Source organism: Furipterus horrens, unplaced genomic scaffold (assembly GCF_987537825.1).
Source record: "Furipterus horrens unplaced genomic scaffold, mFurHor1.1.pri manual_scaffold_6, whole genome shotgun sequence".
Taxonomy (NCBI): Eukaryota; Metazoa; Chordata; class Mammalia; order Chiroptera; family Furipteridae; genus Furipterus; species Furipterus horrens.
Genome location: NW_028327176.1, coordinates 159,953,477 through 159,972,870, shown reverse-complemented (window position 1 = coordinate 159,972,870; position 19,394 = coordinate 159,953,477). Strand labels below are relative to the sequence as shown.

Below are 19,394 nucleotides of genomic sequence, written 5' to 3'. Positions count from 1 at the left end.
GTCTAGCTTCTTTTACTTAGTGTAATTTAGTTGCAATTCGTTCGTATCGCTGTACTTTATTTCTTCTTATTTTTGGATATTTATTTTTATTGTTGCATGGTATTCCATTGTTTGGATATACCACAATTTACGCACCCATCAGTTGAGGAGCGTTACTAGATTTTGGTGATAAAATAGCTATAGGAATTCCCATAAAAGTTTTTCGTGTGACTACAAGTTATTTTGCTTAGATAAGTATCTAGCTGTGGAATTGCTGAGTCACATAGTAGCATATGTTTGACTTATAAGAAGCTCCCAAACTGGTTTCCAATACAGCTATACTATTTTTCATTTCTACCAGCAAAGAAAGAGAATTCTAGTTGTTCTGCATTCTTGTTAGTACTTAGTATTATTAATTTATTTGATTTAAGTTATTCTAATATGTATGTAGGGATAGCTTCCTAATAACTAATGCTATTGAGTACTTTTTTACATGCTTATTTGCTGTTCATATATTTCCTTTTTTAAAATGTTCAAATGTTTTGACCATTGTTTTGGTTGTTATATTTTGATAATTCCTTATATATTATGGATATAAATAAATAATCACCTGGCTTCTGTGGCTCAGTGGATTGAGCCTGTGAGCCAAGTGTCGCTGGTTTGATTCCCAATCAGGGCACATAACTAGGTTGCATGTCAGGTCCCCAGTTGGAGACGCAAGTGAAAGGCAACCACACAGTGATATTTCTCTCCCTCTCTTTCTCCTTTCCCCTCTCTCTAAAAATAAAATAAACAAACAAACATAAATAAATAATTTTTAAAAAATAAAATAAAATTTTCAGTTACCTAATTTGCAAATATTTAAGTCTGTGGCTTATCTTTTCATTTTCTTACTGCTATCATTTAAAGAGAAGTTCTTAATATTGATGAGGTTCAAAATATCAATTTTCTCTTTTTGTGGTTCACACTTTTCATATTGTATATAAGATGTCTTGTTAATTTTGGTATATGGTTTGATTGTGACTTAAGGTAATTTTCTATTAAAAAATATGGATATCCAGCTATTTCAGCACTCATGTCAAAAACATTATTCTTTCTACACTTATTTGCTTTGATACTTGATCAAAAATCCCTTTACTGTGTTCGTAGAAGTCTGTTTCTGAATACTGTTCTGTTTATTTGTGCGTCCATTCTTGGCCCAACCAAACCCTATTTTGATTAAAATTAGCCTTGAAATCAGATAGTAGAATTATTACAACTTTGTTCTTTTTCAAAATTCTTTGGGTTATTCTAGTTTCTTTGCCTTTCCATATAAATTTTAGAAGCAGCTGATTTATTTCTACCTAATTATTGCTGGGATTGTGATAGGAACTGGGTTGAATCTATAGATCAGTTTGGAAAGAATTGACATCTTAACAATATTGACTTTTCCAATCAATGAGCCTAGTTTATTGTGCCTTTTATTTAGAGCTTTGATTTCTTCCATCACCATTTTCTAATTTTTATCATTAGGGATCTAGCATATTCCCCATATATTCATCTGTCCTCACATATGCATAGCCTCCCTGATTATCAACATTAGCCACCGGGGTGGTACATTTGTTACAATTACTGAACTTAGAATAACACATCCTAATCATCCAAAGTTTATAGTTTATGTAGGGTTAACTTTTGGTGTTGGGCATTCTATGGGTTTGAGCAGATGTGTAATGACATATATCCACCATTATAGGAACATACAGAATAGATCCATTGCTCTAAAAATCTTCCTTGGCGTGTCTATTCATCCTTCTACCCAATCCCAACCCCTGATCTTTTTACTGTCTTCTTGGTTTTGCCTTTTCCAGAATGTAATACAGTTGCAATCATACAGTGTGTAGCCTTTTCAGATAGTGTTCCTTTTTTTTTCCGTTTTTTTAGCACTGATTAATATTCCTTTGTTTGGGTGTAGAGTTCACTTGTCCGTTTACCTGCTGAAGGGCATCTCACTTTCACGTTTAGGCAATTATGAATAAAGCTGCTATAAATATAGGTATGGGAGGCAGGTTTAACTATTGAAAATCAATTAATGTAATCCATCACATCAGCAAATTTTAAAACTCACATGATCACATTAGTAGATGCAGAAAACACATTTGGCAAAATTTAATACTTGTTCATGAGGAAACTCCCGATAAACTAGGAATAGAGTGAACTCCTTCAACTTGATAAAGAATATTAACAAAACACCTATGCTAACATACTTAATGGTGAGAAACTCAAAGCTTTCTCACTAAAATCAGGTACAAGGCAAGAATATTTCCTCTCACCACTTCTTTTCAGCATTGTCCTAGAAGTTCCAGCTGGTGCAACAAGACAAGAAAAGGAAATAAAAGGTATATAGATTCATAGATGACATCATCTATGACAACTCCTGGAACTACTAAGTAATTACAGCAAGGTTGCAGAATACAAGGTTAATATATAAGAGTAAATCACTTTTCTATATACCAGCAATTAAAAAGTAGAACTTGAAATTAAAAACAATATAATTTACATTAGAATCCAAAAAATGAAATAGGTATAAATCTAACAAAGTATGTACAAGATCAATATGAGGAAAACTACAAAACTGATGAGCAAAGTCTAGGGACAGACATTCCATGTTCATAGATTAATAAGACTCACTCAGTTTCTCAAATATAATCTATAGGTTCAGTGCAATCCCAATCAAAATCCTAGGAAGTTATTGTGTGGATATTGAAAAACTGATTCTAAAGTTTATTTGGAGATACAAAATACTCAGAATAGTCAACTCAATATTGAAGAAAAAGTTGGAGAATTGATACTATGCGACTACATGAATTAGTATAAAGCTATAGTAGTATCAAGACAGTGTTGTATTGGTAAAAGAATAGACAAATAGATCAGTGGAGCAGAACAGAGTCCAGAAATAGACCCATGTAAATATAGTCAACTGACATTTGACAGAGTTGCAAATTTTACCTTAATGGGTGCTGGATATACTTATACTTCTAAAAAATACTCTTGGGCTTTGTTCTTGGATATAAGTAAGTTATGTAAAGAGAATTTGATCTTTGGTGGTTGCATTAGTAAGACTAGAAGGACCTTTAGTCTTATGGCTGGTTTTTTCCACTAGTATTGAGTAATACTCAACTGTACTCAATGCCTCATGGATTATAAGGATTTTTCATTCTGGCTGGTGGGATTACCAACCCCTCCTACCTCCTCTTCTCCCCCAACCCCAGTAATTTATTCAAATGCATGCACCAGTCAGTGTTCTCCTGAATACTCAAGCTGAAGCCTCTGTAGATCTCCAGAGCTTATTTTGTGTCGTTTTCTTCCCTAATGAAGCTACCCTTCACTTCCCTGAACTCTCACCTCAGGTAGACTGCTGATCTCAGCCTGGATCATGCTCTGTGCCCTGGAAACTTCCCCAGGCAGAAAGTTGGGCCAATCATAGAGCTCATATTGTTTCCTCTCAGAAATTACTATACTGCATTGTCTATTGTTAAGTGTCTGAAAATCATTATTTCATTTTTTTTCCCTTTTGATAAAGGTAGTAGGGTAAGTCTAGTCACTGTTACTCTATCTTGGCCTGAGTTTATGTGCAGTTCCATTAGAGAAAGTTAGCTAGCCTCAGTTGTTTACTTACCCTATTTTGCCCAATTCTAGTATCAATTTTCACTGTTATCACTACCACCACGTCAGAAGAGGGGAAAGATATGGATACCAATTTACCTCTTTTTCTCTGCAGTATTTGAGAATTTTCAGAATTTTCAGAATTCTGGGGGCTAAAGGACAGGAGATGAACTTTGTAATCATGAATGTTTCTTTTCTTTCCTTTTTTTTTTTTTTCCCCTTTTGTTGTTTTAACTCATTTTTACTTATCTCCCTTGATGTAAGGGCAGGCACTTTTATCTGACTTTCTGCCATCTCTACCTAGAAATTACTAAGTTTTATAATTTACAGAAAATGTATGTGAGCCAAATACCTTTTATTCCTTGGTAATTACTTTAACTTCAGTTCTTTTTCTTTTTTGAATGGATAGAATGTAAATTTTCACTATCATTTTAAACTCTGCTGATTTTTAATATTCTTTTCTCAGATACCATGTTTGTGTGGCAGCGCCCCGTGTTTGCTGTGCCGATGTTGTCCTAGTGGGAACAACTCCACTGTAACTAGGCTGATCTATGCACTTTTCCTGCTTGTTGGAGTGTGTGTAGCTTGTGTAATGTTAATACCAGGAATGGAAGAACAACTGAATAAGGTTAGTCTTTTTTTTTTTTTTTTTAATTGGTTAACTGAACCTATAGTGTGTGTATGCATGAAACTGACTTTTATGTACTGGAAACAATTATGTACAAATAAGATAATATGTAATCCCAATTTTAGTAGCTCATCTTGTAGGAAAGACAGACAATATAAACTTGTTAATTTCTGTGATGGTAGTACAGAAAATGTGCTGTGGTAATAAGAGGAAGCAATTCTAATCAAGCAAATGTCAAATTCCATGCGTCTCATGGGTAAAGGGACATTCTAAGAATGAGTAGAACTTTTGTACTCAGAGATTGAAAAATAGGAAGCCAATGAGGATAAAGAGCTTTTCTGAGCATGGTATGTATGTTTTAGGAAAATTGATCTGTTAATTAGGATAGAAGTCAAGCAGTTATGCATGGAGGCTGTTGCAGTGATGTAATAAGTGTATAGAGAGCCTGAAATAGACTTTGTAGAAATAACTGAATCTGGATTTAAATATTGGCAGTGATAGGATTATAAATAATAACCAGGTTCTGGTCTTAGACAGCTGGGAGGAAACTGTTGCTGTTAACCCAGGAGAAAAAAAGTAAGAAAGGGTGTTTTATTTAAAAAAATTTTTTTCAGGGAGTGAGGTTGAAAAAGAGATAGGGTAGTGGGAGGGGGATCAGCTGGCCTTGAGGAAATGTATCCAGTGCATGTAAACAGCCGATTTGAGAAGTTGTAATAAGATGGTGGTCTTAGCAGGAAACTGAGTTGAGGAAAGGGTTTTTAGAATGGGAAGATTTGACCAATTGTATTTTGAGAGTTGACAAAGATAAGTGATCTTATATGTGTGTATGTGAGTGAGATGGAGGGAGAGGGAGGAGAAGGTGATTAAGAAATTAGCTGTCCTCCAAGGCAAGGTGAATGATAATAGGAAATTTGATGCTGAGAGTGTTTGTCAGAGAACCTCCATGTTAAAGCAGAGACTTGGGGTTGGTTTTGGAATGAGGAGAAATGGTGCAAGTTTGGAAAATTCGATTACGATGAGGCTCAGTTAATGTCACTCAAGTCCTGGTATAAGCAAAAAACATACCAAGAGATGTTGATAGTGTTTTATCATGGATCCAACTGACCATGGTTTTAAGAGTTTAGTTGGTGGATGTTAGTTCTTATCACCAAATATCCCCACCTCTACTTTCTGAAGGTCATCAAAGATTTGTATTTCCTAGAGTGCTTGTGATATGTAGGGTCAATGAGTTGTGAGTGGACATGATACACTTCAGCCTCTACTTGCTGTTGCAAGATCTTCTTTCTTTTCTATCCCAACCTGTACTTCATTTGAGATGGTGGTTTCTCGGGCAGCCTGGATTCCTGAGTTGACTACTCTGGACCAATTATGTCCATGTCCATGTCCATGAGCAAGAAATATACCTTGTGTTTTAAGCTGTTATTATGGAGTTACTGTACCAGATTAACCTGACTATTATAGGTGGCTGAATTAACTTAATGATGGAAATTGGCCAGGTGTTGTGCTGCTCTAAGGGGTAGGATAATTAAGGGTGCTAGTGAGTTGTTGCAAGTCATCATGGGTAAGTACCTGTTGCCATAAGGTTTAAACTGGGTCAGAAAGGTAGGATTTACATGAGACCAAGAAAGGGTTTATTGACTGTAGAAACTAACAAAAAAGGAAATAGTGCCTTCTTAGCGTAAATATAGTTTTAAGTTCTTATACATACAAATAGTGTATATATCTCTAAGACCTACTCGCATTTGTTTCACTTAAAAATATTTTTTGTATTCTGATTCCAGTGTAACTTTGTAAAATGATCATCAGTCTTTTTCAAGGTTCTATGTTAAAAAATAAAATCATTCCCAGCAATTATGTTAATCCAAATTTCATTATCAGAAATAACACTTGTAGAATAAGGTCCCAAAACTCAATGAATATAAGTAGCATTGGTTTTGAAAAACTAATTGTTCTCTTTAAGGTTCAGAAACTGATTTAGTTATTCTATAATTCTTTAAACTTTTATTGATTGTATATTTGTCTTACATAGGTAATTCAGTATATAACACAGTAGAATGTGGGTTTTAAAAAATGCAAGATTAGTCTGCAAGTCAAATAAATATTCTCTTTAGGATTTGTATTTGTAGTTTATCATGTGCTCACGTAAAGTGAAAAAAGAATAAAACTTCTATTTATGAAAATGTTCCAGACTTATCTTGATTACATATTCAGCATAAATTGAAAAGCAAACTTTAATTTTCTAAATCTTTACTTAAACTACTTGATTATACGGAATTTTTATTTTTACTTAAAAAAATTCTAGATCATAAACTCTTGTTTTGTTTTGTTTTGTTAGATTCCTGGGTTTTGTGAGAACGAGAAAGGTGTCGTCCCTTGTAACATTCTGGTTGGCTACAAAGCTGTGTACCGCTTGTGCTTTGGCTTGGCTATGTTCTATCTCCTCCTCTCTCTGTTAATGATCAAAGTGAAGAGCAGCAGTGATCCTAGAGCTGCAGTGCACAATGGGTAAGTTTTTGAATATAGTCATATGCTGCTTAGTGATGGGGATACAGTCTGAGAAATGTATTGTTAGACGATTTTGCATTGTGCAAACATCATAGAGGGCACTTACACAAACCTAGATTGTATAGCCTGCTACACAGCTAGGCTATATGATGTAGCCTGTTGCTCCTAGGCTACTAACCTGTACAGTGTGTTACTGTATGAATACTGTAAGCAGTTATAACACAGTGTTAAGTATTTGTGTATGTAAACATATCTGAACATTGAAACAATACAGTAAAAATATGGTAAAAAAGATAAAAAGTGATATACCTGTAGAGGACACTTCACATTAATGGAGCTTAGCTTGCAGGACTGGAAATTGCTCTGGATGAGTCAGGGCTTAGGACAGTACTGTAGATAAGATTTTATAAACACTGTACATGTAGGTTCACTGAATATGTAAAACAACATGAGATCAAATCAAAAACGAGATGATGGTGCAATCAAAAGCGGTAAATGGGATATATGAGGCTGCTGCTGGCATAACACAACATATTACTTTATAGGAACCTTTTTTTTTTTTAAATAAGGAGAGAGGAGTACACTAAAATAATAAATAATAAAAAGTATAGTATACCTTGAAACTAATATATGTCAACTGTAATTGAAAAATAAGTTTTGAAAAGTATGATGTAGTAAATACTTAAACAGTTCTTACCAGCACTATCTAGTCTATGTACTGTCTGTTTACAGCAGCATTGCCAGCACACACTGCGACACTGTCACTACAGTGTTACTAGGTGATAGGAATTTTTTGGCTCCTTTATGATCTTATGGGACTACTGCCCTATAGGTGGTCGGTCTGTTGTTGACCAAAATGTTACATGGTGCATGTCTGTAAACTTCAGTGTAAAAGTCTGATAGCCTCTTTTCAGTAATTTTGAATCTAAATAAACATTAAAGGAAAATAAGCTTACATGATTTGCAAAATTATTTTGTTATCCATGGATGATAAGAAAGTCCTCTTGTGTCTACTTGAGAATGTCAGGCTTTGGAAATATAAATGTTAAATATAAGCCTAGGGTCATTTGTTGGTATAATCTCTGATACGTAATGTTTTATATTTTCATTCTAAAAAGGGGATCTGCCACATCTGTGACCAGTAATGAGGAGATTATTCCTCTTTCTCTTATTAGCTTTTGGTAGACCAGTCTTAACTATATACAACAGAACTCAGTTTCTTAGACATACAATTCAGCCAAAATGAAAATAGGGTGATTAATTACTTCTCTATATGTTTGGTTGTACTGGGCAACCCAGAAGGAAACTTCAGGGTCCCACCTCCAAGCAGTGAGATTGTTCTGGATAGCAGCAGCCCAGTACGTGTATACTGGGAGAGGCTTCAGCTTATAATGGAAGACTACATCTTGGACAAGCTGGCTCTTTTCTGCAACTCTTCATTGATGTAAAGTATTGATGGGTCAAAAAAATTACCTGACCCTCCTGGGACTTGTTTCTCCTGCAAAACCTTGTGTTCTGGAACCCCAATACTCCTCCCCAAGTAGACACCTCTCTCAGGAGCTTTTAAGGCAGGCTCTTCTGGAGCAAGCCCACATCCAGCCTATTCCACCTGGGAGCCTTCCCCAGCACACGTGTTGCTGGTGTGTCAGCACCCACCCACCCCCCAATCAACAGCCATCTGTCCCAGCAGGCTTTGCATCTGTCCTTTTGTGCCCTTAGAGCTTTTTACTTGCATTCAATTTTCAGTCCTCAGTGGGATTTTTGACTGTTTGGGACTGTTTATCTGGGTGTTACTCAAGCGAATGCCTATCTTGAGATTTCTGGAGTTCCTGTTATCACAGCTAGTCTTGTCCTGAATCCGCTGAGAAGAGATGTCCTTTACCTAAAAGCTACAAGGTGAAAAGTCAGTTCCTAGTTTTACATTTGCAGTCTTTGTATCACTATGTCTTCTGTCGCTCCTGTTGCAGTCCACCTGTTTCTAGAAACCTCTTTTAAGCTATCCTACTAGATATAATCTTGGAACTCCTGTGATTAACCTTTTAAAGATCAAAGTGTTATGCGCTGTGTGCATTTTAGTTGGTAGTGCTGTGAAAGCAGAACGCTCTTGACTGTGGCACTCCTGTTTTACTGGGTGCCACTGAATATGCGCTTCTGCTGGAAGTAGAATAATAGGTATCCTTTCTTAACAGCATGTGAGGGGTTTGTGCAGGTTTGCTTCAAACCCTTTCTTTATATAAATCACTCATGAGGTTTTCTCTTGAGGTAGGGAATCTGCAGTCTTCCTACCAAGACAGTGTTTCATTGCTCTAGCTCAGCATAAGTAGAGACAACATATAATAAGCAGTTCTACTGGTCATCCATCTGCTTTTAGTACATTGGCTTAAGTAAAAATAGGAATCTGAACTGCCTCCTCACTTGGCTGTTCTAGCTTTAAAGGATGAGCTATAGACTCTTACGTTTTCTGTACTGATAATGGTGCTTATTACCTCTGTACTGTGAGTAAAAAAAAATAAAGAAAACTAGCTGTACAGTGCACCTTACATTCTAACATATTATTGTACTCACTATATAAAATAAGGCCATGAAATGGAACTGATATTCTCAATTTATTATAATGCATTACAGTAGCGCCTCGCTATATAGCGGTTCACTTATCGCGGCCTTACTGTATCACGGGATTTTTAAAAATTTTATATTTAATTATTGCGGATTTTTCACTATATTGCAGGGTTTTGCAGTACTGTATATGTATGTTGTTAAAGTTACGTAGGTTTAGGAGTGTAGAATATGTTTAAGAACATAAGTAGTGTTTATAAAAGTGTGGGAATGGGAAAGGTTAATAGGGGTTGGGAATGGTTTATAAGTGTGTGGGAAGGGTTTATAAAGCCTTAAAATATATATAAATACTAAAATAAATGTAAAGTTCCTACTTTGCAGATTTTCACCTATCATGGGGGGTGGGGGGGGGCGGGTCTAGAATGTAATACCTGTGATCAGTGAGGGAACACTGTAATGGCAAAAGTATCTTCCCTAAAGTTGTCTTAAAACAGTTTACATGAGTCTTTACTTCTCATTTTCCGATTATCATGAGAAAAAAATGGGATGTCACAGAAAATATAGCTATTCTTTGAGGTGCTTTTAAAAGATTTTATATATGATACTACTTGTTAAGTGAGTATTTATTAATAAAAAATTACATTTCTTACTGTTTTAGATTCTGGTTCTTTAAATTTTCTGCAGCAGTAGCAATTATTGTTGGGGCTTTCTTCATTCCAGAAGGAACTTTTACAACTGGTAAGAAATCTTTTTTTTTTTTTAATTTTGTGATGTTGATTTTTTTTTTTTTTTTTTTAAGAAACTGAAAAAATTGCTTAGAACTGTAACTCTACTTGCTTCTTTGTTTTGTTTTCTCCTCGTTGGAAAAATCAAAGCATTTATGTAAAATTTTATTTTTCCTTTTATGTATTATTGCAAAAATAAAATACTAAAACTGCACCAACCACTCATTTGTATGTTTGTTTGTTTTTTTCTTTCAGTGTGGTTTTATGTGGGTATGGCAGGTGCCTTTTGCTTCATTCTCATACAGCTCGTCTTACTTATTGATTTTGCCCATTCGTGGAATGAATCATGGGTTGAAAAAATGGAAGAAGGGAACTCAAGATGTTGGTATGCAGGTAAGTTTTTGTCTTACAGATTATCTTCAAAATAGTTGGATTTTGAAGATGAGAGCAGATACGTCAACTGTAGCGAAATTGTGATTTTTATGGGCCTATTTTCTATGAAGAGGTTTGTGTACATCAGTAACACTTAAAGAATTCTTACATTACTGAATGATGAGCTTGAGTCCTGTAAAACAGATGAAAATTCAGGTGCTTAGAACAGGTACAAAAACAAGGGAAGTGAGCCAGGTTTTAAGTTTATATTCAATTCTTGTGAAAATAGTAGAGATTCTGATGAATTGTACAGTATGAAGGCCCTATCTAAACAGCAAAGCTACTGCTCATTCCTATCCTATAGTTGTCCTGTGGAAATGTGAACCCAGTGTTGCCTGATTTTTCTCTTTTTTTAAAGCCATAAATATAGATTTTTATGTGCAATAATCTTGAGTTTCAACTAAAAAGAAATTTTTTTATCCGAGTGAAAGCTAAATCCAACATACCTGCTAGCTTAATACTTCTCTCACATAATTAGTGTATTTGATCTCAGTGGTTAAAATAAGAGAGTTTGGTGTTCAAAGAAATAAGCTTTAGGCATTTGGAAAATTCACGTATATAGAATACCTCAGTCTCGAATGCAGAATCTAATGTAAGAATTCTTGTTTTCCCCTCTGCTGCATCCCCAGGGCTTGGGACTTTGTTGGCATTTAAATATTTGTTGGATGGGTCCCCTGTCCTTGAGGCACATATATATAAATATATGTATATTGAGCACACATTAGCACAGAAACTAAAACACATTGCGTATGTTGGAATTTACATAGAAGAAACTTAGTTACCTTATTGTTAATGACTTACTCCATCATAACAAGCAATTTTTAAAGGTTTTAGTTGAGGAAAAGTATTGATCTGGGGGCTTAGAACTGATAATGTAAGTAATTTTGATTCAAATGCCTTTATAACTAAACAATTATGAATCTTTTAAAAACTCAAGTAATATTCACCTTCTAGTTATTTTTTTTAATTTAATCTTTATTGTATTTTTCCATTACCATTTAGTCCCCTTACACTTCCCCTTATTTTTCTATATTTTAAAAATAATGGTTAGCATATATGAATGTTTGTAAACTCTGTAATATAATTACCATTAATAACAATCATGTTAGTAGTATGTTACTAACTTGAAAACATAATAGTGTGTCAGGTTTAAAGACTGTAAAAGTCTTATGTAATAAAGTTCAGAATTAAAATTTTCACTGCTTTTATAGCCTGCATAATGCTGACAATGTCCGTTGCTTAAATGTATTTTTAGTAAAACAAGATTATTTTTAAACAAGGCCTGTGCCTAATTTCTAATACTTGTGATAAAATCTAATCGTCCAATTGTATTTCTTTCACAGCTTTGTTATCAGCTACAGCTCTGAATTATCTGCTGTCTTTAGTTGCTATCGTCCTGTTCTTTGTTTACTATACTCATCCAGCCAGTTGTTCCGAAAATAAAGCATTCATCAGCGTCAACATGCTCCTCTGCCTTGGTGCTTCTGTAATGTCTATACTGCCAAAAATCCAAGTATGCTCTTTATATTATTAGTTTACATGAAGCTTCTGTTTTTCTGAGTTTTCCTAAATCTTGAATGTTAGAATATTTATCTCCATTGCTTATTTTTGTAGGAGTCACAACCAAGATCTGGTTTGCTACAGTCTTCAGTAATTACAGTCTACACAATGTATTTGACATGGTCTGCTATGACCAATGAACCAGGTATGTTTTGTTTGCTTGGGTTTATTTATTTTTTAATCAATCCTGCAATTTTATTTTTTTCAGAGATGATCATTTTGTGAAATTAAACTATTTAAAAATTAAGACAAATACCATGTTATTTCACGTATCCATGAAATATAAAAATCAAACAAAACAGATGGAGAACAAATCATGAGGACAGACAACAGACTGGCAGTTACCAGAGGGCAAGGAGTGCTTAGACAGAGGCAAAATAGATAAAGGGGGTCATTGGTGACAGAGGCAGTTGTATTCCCAGAAAGTTAGAGAGTATGGAAATAATAACATTTCCATGTTTGATGTATTGTTATATATTTTTTAGTTTCTTTCACAAACAAAATTTTAAGAAATTACATGAAAAGTGTAAGAAGTATACCTATTTTGCACAGTGCATATGATAAATGCAAAGAAATTATTGATTCAATAATATTTTTTTAAATTTATTTTTGTTTTTCAATAGCAGTTGTCCCATTTTTCCCCCATTGCTCTCCTCCATCCAGCCCACCCTTTCTCCCACAGTCATTTCCCCCCCCCGTTATCCATGTCCATGTGTCATTTATACATGTTCTTTGACTAGACCTTTCCCCTACTTATCCCCCTTCTCTCCCTCCCCCCTCCCCTCTGATAACTGTTATTCTGTTCCTTGTTCAGTTTTGTTCATTTGTGTTATTAGTCTCCTGTATCAGGTGGTATCATACGGTATTTTTCTTTCATTGCCTGGCTTATGTCACTAAGCATAATTCTCTCTAGTTCCATCCATGTTCTTACAAATGGCAGGAGTTCCTTCTTTCTTTGTGCTGCATAGTATTCCATTCTGTAAATGTACCACAGTTTTTTAATCCACTCATCTATAGATGGGCACTTAGGCTGTTTTCAGCGCTTGGCTATTGTAAACAGCGCTGTTACGAACATAGGGGTACATAGGTTATTTTGAATTGGGGTTTCAGGATTCTTTGGGTATAATCCTAGCAGTGGATTCGCTGGTTCAAAAGGCGGTTCCATTTTTAGTTTTTTGAGGACATTCCAAACTGTTTTCCATAGTGACTGTCCCAGTCTGCATTCCTACCAACAGTGTAGTAGGGTTCCCGTTTCTCCACATCCTCGCCAGCACTTGTCGTTTGTTGATTTGTTGATGATGGCCATTCTGACACATGTAAAGTGGTATCTCATTGTGGTTTTTGTTTGTGTCTCTGATGGCTAGTGATGTTGAGCATTCTTTCATGTGTCTATGGACCCTCTGTGTATCCTCCTTGGAGAAGTGTTTGTTCAGATCCTTTGCCCATTTTTTAATTGGGCTGTCTGTCTTCTTGGCGTTGAGATGTGTAAGTTCTTTATATATCTTGGAGATCAATCCCTTGTCTGAGGTATCATTGGCAACTATGTTTTCCCATATGGTTGGTTTCCTTTTCATCTTGGTGGTGTTTTCATTTGCTGAGCAGAAACTCTTTAGTTTGATGTAGTCCCATTTGTTTATTCTTTTATTTATTTCCCTTGCCTTAGGAGATGAATTGGTGAAAATACTGCTACGTGGGATATCTGAAATTTTCCTGCCTATGTTTTCCTCTAGGACTTTTATGGTGTCACAACTTACATTTAAGTCTTTGATCCATCTTGAGTTTATTCTGGTCTGTGGTGTAAGTTGGTGGTCTAGTTGCATTTTTTTGCACGTCCCTGTCCAGTTCTACTAACACCATTTGTTGAAGAGGCTCTTTTCACTCCATTTTATGTTCCTTCCTCCTTTGTCAAAGATTAGTTGACCATATAGACTTGAGTTTCTTTCTGGGCTCTCTGTTCTGTTCCACTGATCTATATGTCTGTTCTTATGCCAGTACCAGACTGTTTTGATCACAGTGGTTTTGTAGTATAGTTTGATGTCTGGTGTTGTGATTCCTCCTGCTGTGTTCTTCTGTCTCAAAATTGCTTTGGCTATTTGGGGACTTTTTTGTTTCCATGTAAATTTTTGAAGTATTTGTTCTAGGTCTGTGAAACCTGTCATTGGTATTTTAATAGGGATTGCATTGAATCTGTAAATTGCTTTGGGTAGTATGGACATTGTAATGATGTTGATTCTTCCCATCCATGAACATGGCATTTGCTTCCATTTATTTGTATCTTCTTTAATTTCTTTTTTCAGTGTTATGTAGTTTTCCAAGTACAAGCTTTTATTTCTTTGGTTAAGTTTATTTCTAGGTACTTTATTTTTCTTGTTGCTATAGTAATTGGGATTTTTTTTTTTTTTTTGGTTTCTATCTCTGATATTTTATTGTTGGTGTACAGCAATACCTTCGGTTTCTGTATATTGACTTTGTACCCTGCTATTTTGCCAAATGTGCTTATTATGTCAAATAGTTTTTTAGTGGAGTCTATAGGGTTTTCTGTGTACACTACCATGTCATCTGCAAATAATGAGAGTTTTACTTACTCTTTTCCAATTTGGATGCCTTTTATTTCTTTTTCTTGTCTGATAGTTGTGGCTATAACTTTTCCAGCACTATGTTGAATAGGAGTGGAGAGCCTGGACATCCTTGTCTTGTTCCTGATCTCAGGGGGAATGCTTTCACAGTTTTTGCCCACTGAGTATGATGTTGGCTTCAGGTTTCTTGTATATAGCCTTAATTATGTTGAGGTATGCTCCCTCTATTCCCATTTTGCTGAGTTTTTCATCATAAATGGGTGTTGTACTCTATTAAATACTTTTTCTGCACCTATTGATATGATCATGTCATTTTTGTCTTTCATTTTGTTTAGGTAGTGTATTATATTTATTGACTTGCGAATATTAAACCATCCTTGCATCCCTGGGACAAATTCCACTTGATCGTGGTATATGATCTTTTTAATGTGTTGCTGGATCCTGTTTGCCAATATTTTGTTAAGAATTTTAGCATCTATGTTCATCAGTGATGTTGGCGTGTAGTTTTCTTTCTTTGTTGTGTCTTGATCTGATTTTGGAATTAGGGTAATACTGGCTTCATAGAAAGCGTTTGGGAGTCTCCCCTCTTCTTGGATTTTTTGGAATAGTTTGAGAAGGGTAGGCGTTGGTTCTTTCCTAAATGTTTTGTAAAATTCGCCTATGAAGCCATCCGGTCCAGGGCTTTTGTGTGCTGGGAGTTTTTTGATTACTGCTTCTATTTCAGTCTTTGTTATCAGTCTGTTCAGGCTTTCTACTTCTTCTTGATTCAGATTTGGAAGATTATGTTTTTAGAAATTTGTCCATTTCATCTAGGTTGTCAAGGTTTTTGCCATACAGTTGTTTGTAGTAATATCTTACAGTCCTTTGTATTTCTGTGATATTGGTCGTGATTTCTCCTCTTTCGTTTCTGGTTTTGTTTATTTGGGTCTCTCTTTTTTTCTTGGATGAACCTGGCTAAAGGCTTGTAATTTTTGTTTATCTTTTCAAAGAACCAGCTCCTACTTTTGTTGATCTTATGAATTGTTTGTTCAGTCTCTATGTCATTTAATTCTGCTCTGATTTTGATGATTTCCTTCCTTCTATTCGCCCTGGGCTTTGTTTGTTGTTGTTGTTCTAGTTCTTGTAGCTGTAGGGTTAGATTTTTTCTTTGAGATTCTATCCTTTTCAGGTAGGCCTGTATTGCTATGAATTTTCCTCTCAGGACTGCTTTCGCTGTGTCCCATAGATTTTGGGCTATTGTGTGTTCATTATCATTAGTTTTCAGATACTTCTTAAATTCTTCCTTAATGTCATTGTTAACACATTCATTATTCAATAGCATGTTATTCATTCTCCATAAGTTTGAATGTTGTTGATTTTTTTTCCTTGAGGTTGATTTCTAGTTTCAAGGCATTGTGCTCTGAGAAGATGCTTGATATAATTTTAAGTTTCTTGAATTTGAAAATGCCCCATGTGCATTTGAAAAGAATATATTTTGCTTCTTTGGGGTTAAAAGTTCTATATATATCAGTTAAGTCCATTTGATCTAGAGTGTTGTTCAATGCCTCAATATCCTTGGTATTTCTTTGCTTCAAAGATCTGTCTATTGTTGATAATAGGGTGTTAAAGTCCCCTACTATGAGTGTGTTGCTGTTGATATCCTTCTTGTAGTCTTCTAGTATTTTCCTTATATATTTGGGTGCTCCTATGTTGGGGCACATATGTTTACCAGGGTTATATCTTGATGGATTGTTCCCTTCAATATTATGAAATGCCCTTCTTTGTCTCTTTTTATGGCCTTTGCTGTGAAATCTGTTTTGTCTGATATAAGTATTGCTACCCCAGCTTTTTTTTCATGTCCATTTGCTTGGAATACTTTTTTCCATCCCTTCACTTTCAGTCTGTGTAAATCTTTTGTTTTGAGGTGTGTCTCTTGTAGACAGCATGTATATGGGTCATGTTTTCATATCCATTCCACTACCCTTTGTCTTTTGATTGGAGCATTTAATCCATTTACATTTAAGGTTATTATTGACTGGTATTTATTCAGTTCCCTTTGTACCTTGTTCCTCTCCCTCTCTTTTTTTTTTTTTCTTCTTTATCTTAAAGCATTCCCTTTAGCATCTCTTGCAATGCTGGTTTGGTGGAGATGTATTCTTTTAGTCTTCCTTTGTCTGGGAAACTCCTTATTTCACCTTCTATTTTGAAAGAGAGCCTTGCTGGGTAGAGTAATCTTGGTTGTAGGCCTTTGAAATATTTTTTGCCATTCCCTTCTGGCTTGTAGTGTTTCTATTGAGAAATCAGTTGAGCTCCCTTGTATGTTATTTGCTGTTTTTCTCTTGCTGCTGTTAAGATTCTCTCTTTGTCTTTGAATATTGCCATTTTAATTATTATGTGCCTTCGAGTGGGCCTTTTTGGGTTCATCTTCATTGGGACCCTCTGTGCTTCCTGGACTTACATGACTTTTTCTCTTATCAAGTTAGGAAAATTTTCTGTCATTACTTTTTCAATCAGGTTTTCTATCCCATGCTCCTCTTCTTCACCTTCTTGTATCCCTGTGATTCAAATATTTTTTCATTTCATGTTGTCCAGCAATTCTCTTACACCCTCTTCATTCTTTCTGAATATTTTTCATCTTGTTGTATTGTCTGGGAATTTTTTTCTACATTGTCCTTTTAACTCACTGATTCGATCCTCTGATTCATTTAGCCTGCTTTTGATTGATTCTACTGTATTCTTCAGTTCAGAAATTGTATTCTTCATTTCTTCCTCGTTCTTATTGATAATTTCTATGTCCTTTTTTATGCTGGTGTAGTTCTCCATAAGGTCCTTTTAGCTTCCCTGGAGTTCTTTGTAGTTTTCTTTGAGTTTGTCAACGACATTGAGCTTTCTTAAAACCATTCTTTTGAATTCCATGTCTGATAGTTGGCTTATGTCTGTTCCATCCCTCTCTCTTTCTGGGGATTCCTCTTTTCCTTTCATTGGGCGGTTGTTTCTTTGTCTCCCCATGTTGGATGCTTCTTGTTTTTGTTTCTTAGATTTGTCTGCTTTGATTTCCTGTCTTCATCCTATAAGATTCTGTATAGGAGTCCAGGGGGATTCAGTGGTGCAGTCTCTTTGATCTCCTGAGCCTGATCCTCTTGGGATGCCCTTTATGTCGTTTAAGCTCTCTGGTTGTATTTCAGTTACTCTTTGGTGGATCCTTCTCTCTGGCTAGTTGATTGAGAGTCACTCTACCCACCTTGTCTTGAGTTTTTTGTGGAGATGCCAGTACAATCTTTGGGCGCTGTCTTCTTTTTCTGGATCCACCCCTAGTCAAAATTCCATGGGTTTCAAATCTTTTCTGGATGGCTGGCTGTGAGGAGATTTAACTTGATTCTAGGGGTGCTATTCTCTCTCTTGTGGGCCTGCCACCACTCTGCTGTGAGCCGCACTTGGTTGAGTCCCCTCCCCCATGGTCCTGTGGCACCCGCAGCCCTCTCAGGATTGTCTAGCAATGTTGTTCTGCTGGTGGGCCAGCGCGCACATGCCAATTGTCACTCCCCAGCCTCAAGTCCTGTGTCTACTCCTCCAAAAAAGTGTCTGTGTTGCTTCCAAGCTGCAACAGTGGCCTGCATCCCATCCTGCGTGTACCACTTGCCTGCCTGGGGTCCCTACCAAGTCTGCAGTTCCACTGCAGCTTTCCCGTATGGGCCCCTCCTCCCCAGCTCAGTTCTGTTTTCTTTGTTTGGTGGAGCCTTGGTGCGAGCACCCTGGGGCACAGAGTTGCCAGCCAACGGAGTCCCCGCCTAGACTCAGTTCATATAGTTTCTCACCGTCCGGGCTGTTCACTGTCTTCCCACGCTTCCGGCTGTTTCAACCAAACCTCTCGCTGACTTCCTCTGGGACTTTGCTGGTCAGTGCGCCTATGGCAGGGGGAAGCTTCCAAGCAGTTCTGGGTTATGAGCCAGTCAGCAGCTGCCCCTTTCGGGTGCATTGCAGCAGAGGCCCCGGGCTGGGAGGCCCAGCAACTCAGCTTGGAGAGTGTGGGCCGAGCTTTCTGCCCTCTTTCACACCGCTCCCGCACTCCCTTCCCTGTTCGCGCTGTCTGAAATTCGCACTCACTCACTCCTCTCTGTGTTTGCACTCCGAGTCCTTCCGTGATGGGAGCAAGCAGAAAATACTGCTACCTACTCCGCCGCCAGCTTTTCTCCTCACCACCAACAGGTTTTTTATTTTTTAATGAAGTTATTTTTGTTTATGGCTACCTTGCAAGTGAATACGATTGGGGTTTTGTAATGAATCTTTATAGGTCAGTTACACTGCATTTCAGGGGACTAGAAGCTAATGTATATCATCCGAAATGAGACACTGTTTGAGGCATTACTATTTTTTGAAAAGGAAGAAAATGGTCTTTTCCTTTAAAATAATTATGACATGTTATCTGAATCTTATTTTATTGAGTTTACAAACTCTGTAGGTGTTTTATCACTAGTTGGAGAATGGGGTATTTTGTTGTTTTTTGTTTGTTTACTATAGTAGAGAAAGATTCACTAGTAATTTTATCTAGATTAGAAAAAAAAGTAGTAATTTCATTTTGAGAGTCTCCTTATCTGAATGGCTTTTGGATAAGAATCATTTTTCATTAATAAGATGGTGATTGACATATCTGGCTTTGTGGGAAAAAGAAACATATGGGAACCTTTACTGACTACCAAACCTGAATATGCATCAGGTCATTATGACTTATTTGGTCATTTCCACAAACCATTGCTAGAATTCTAATTGGTACGTGTAAGCTATCTTGCTTTTATAGCAATGTACTTTGACAGA

The 19,394-nt window shown here is 36.2% G+C and overlaps 1 protein-coding gene across 1 annotated transcript in view; it reads left to right on the top strand.

Moving 5' to 3' along the window:
* Positions 1–19,394, top strand: part of SERINC1 (serine incorporator 1) — a 28,591-nt gene that overhangs the window by 5,457 nt on the left and 3,740 nt on the right. Inside the window, exons 2-7 of the mRNA XM_090279805.1 lie at positions 4,088–4,249; positions 6,585–6,754; positions 9,969–10,048; positions 10,291–10,428; positions 11,811–11,980; positions 12,082–12,172. Of these exons, the coding sequence (XP_090135931.1) occupies positions 4,088–4,249; positions 6,585–6,754; positions 9,969–10,048; positions 10,291–10,428; positions 11,811–11,980; positions 12,082–12,172 (811 nt within the window). The remainder of the gene's footprint in view (positions 1–4,087; positions 4,250–6,584; positions 6,755–9,968; positions 10,049–10,290; positions 10,429–11,810; positions 11,981–12,081; positions 12,173–19,394) is intronic.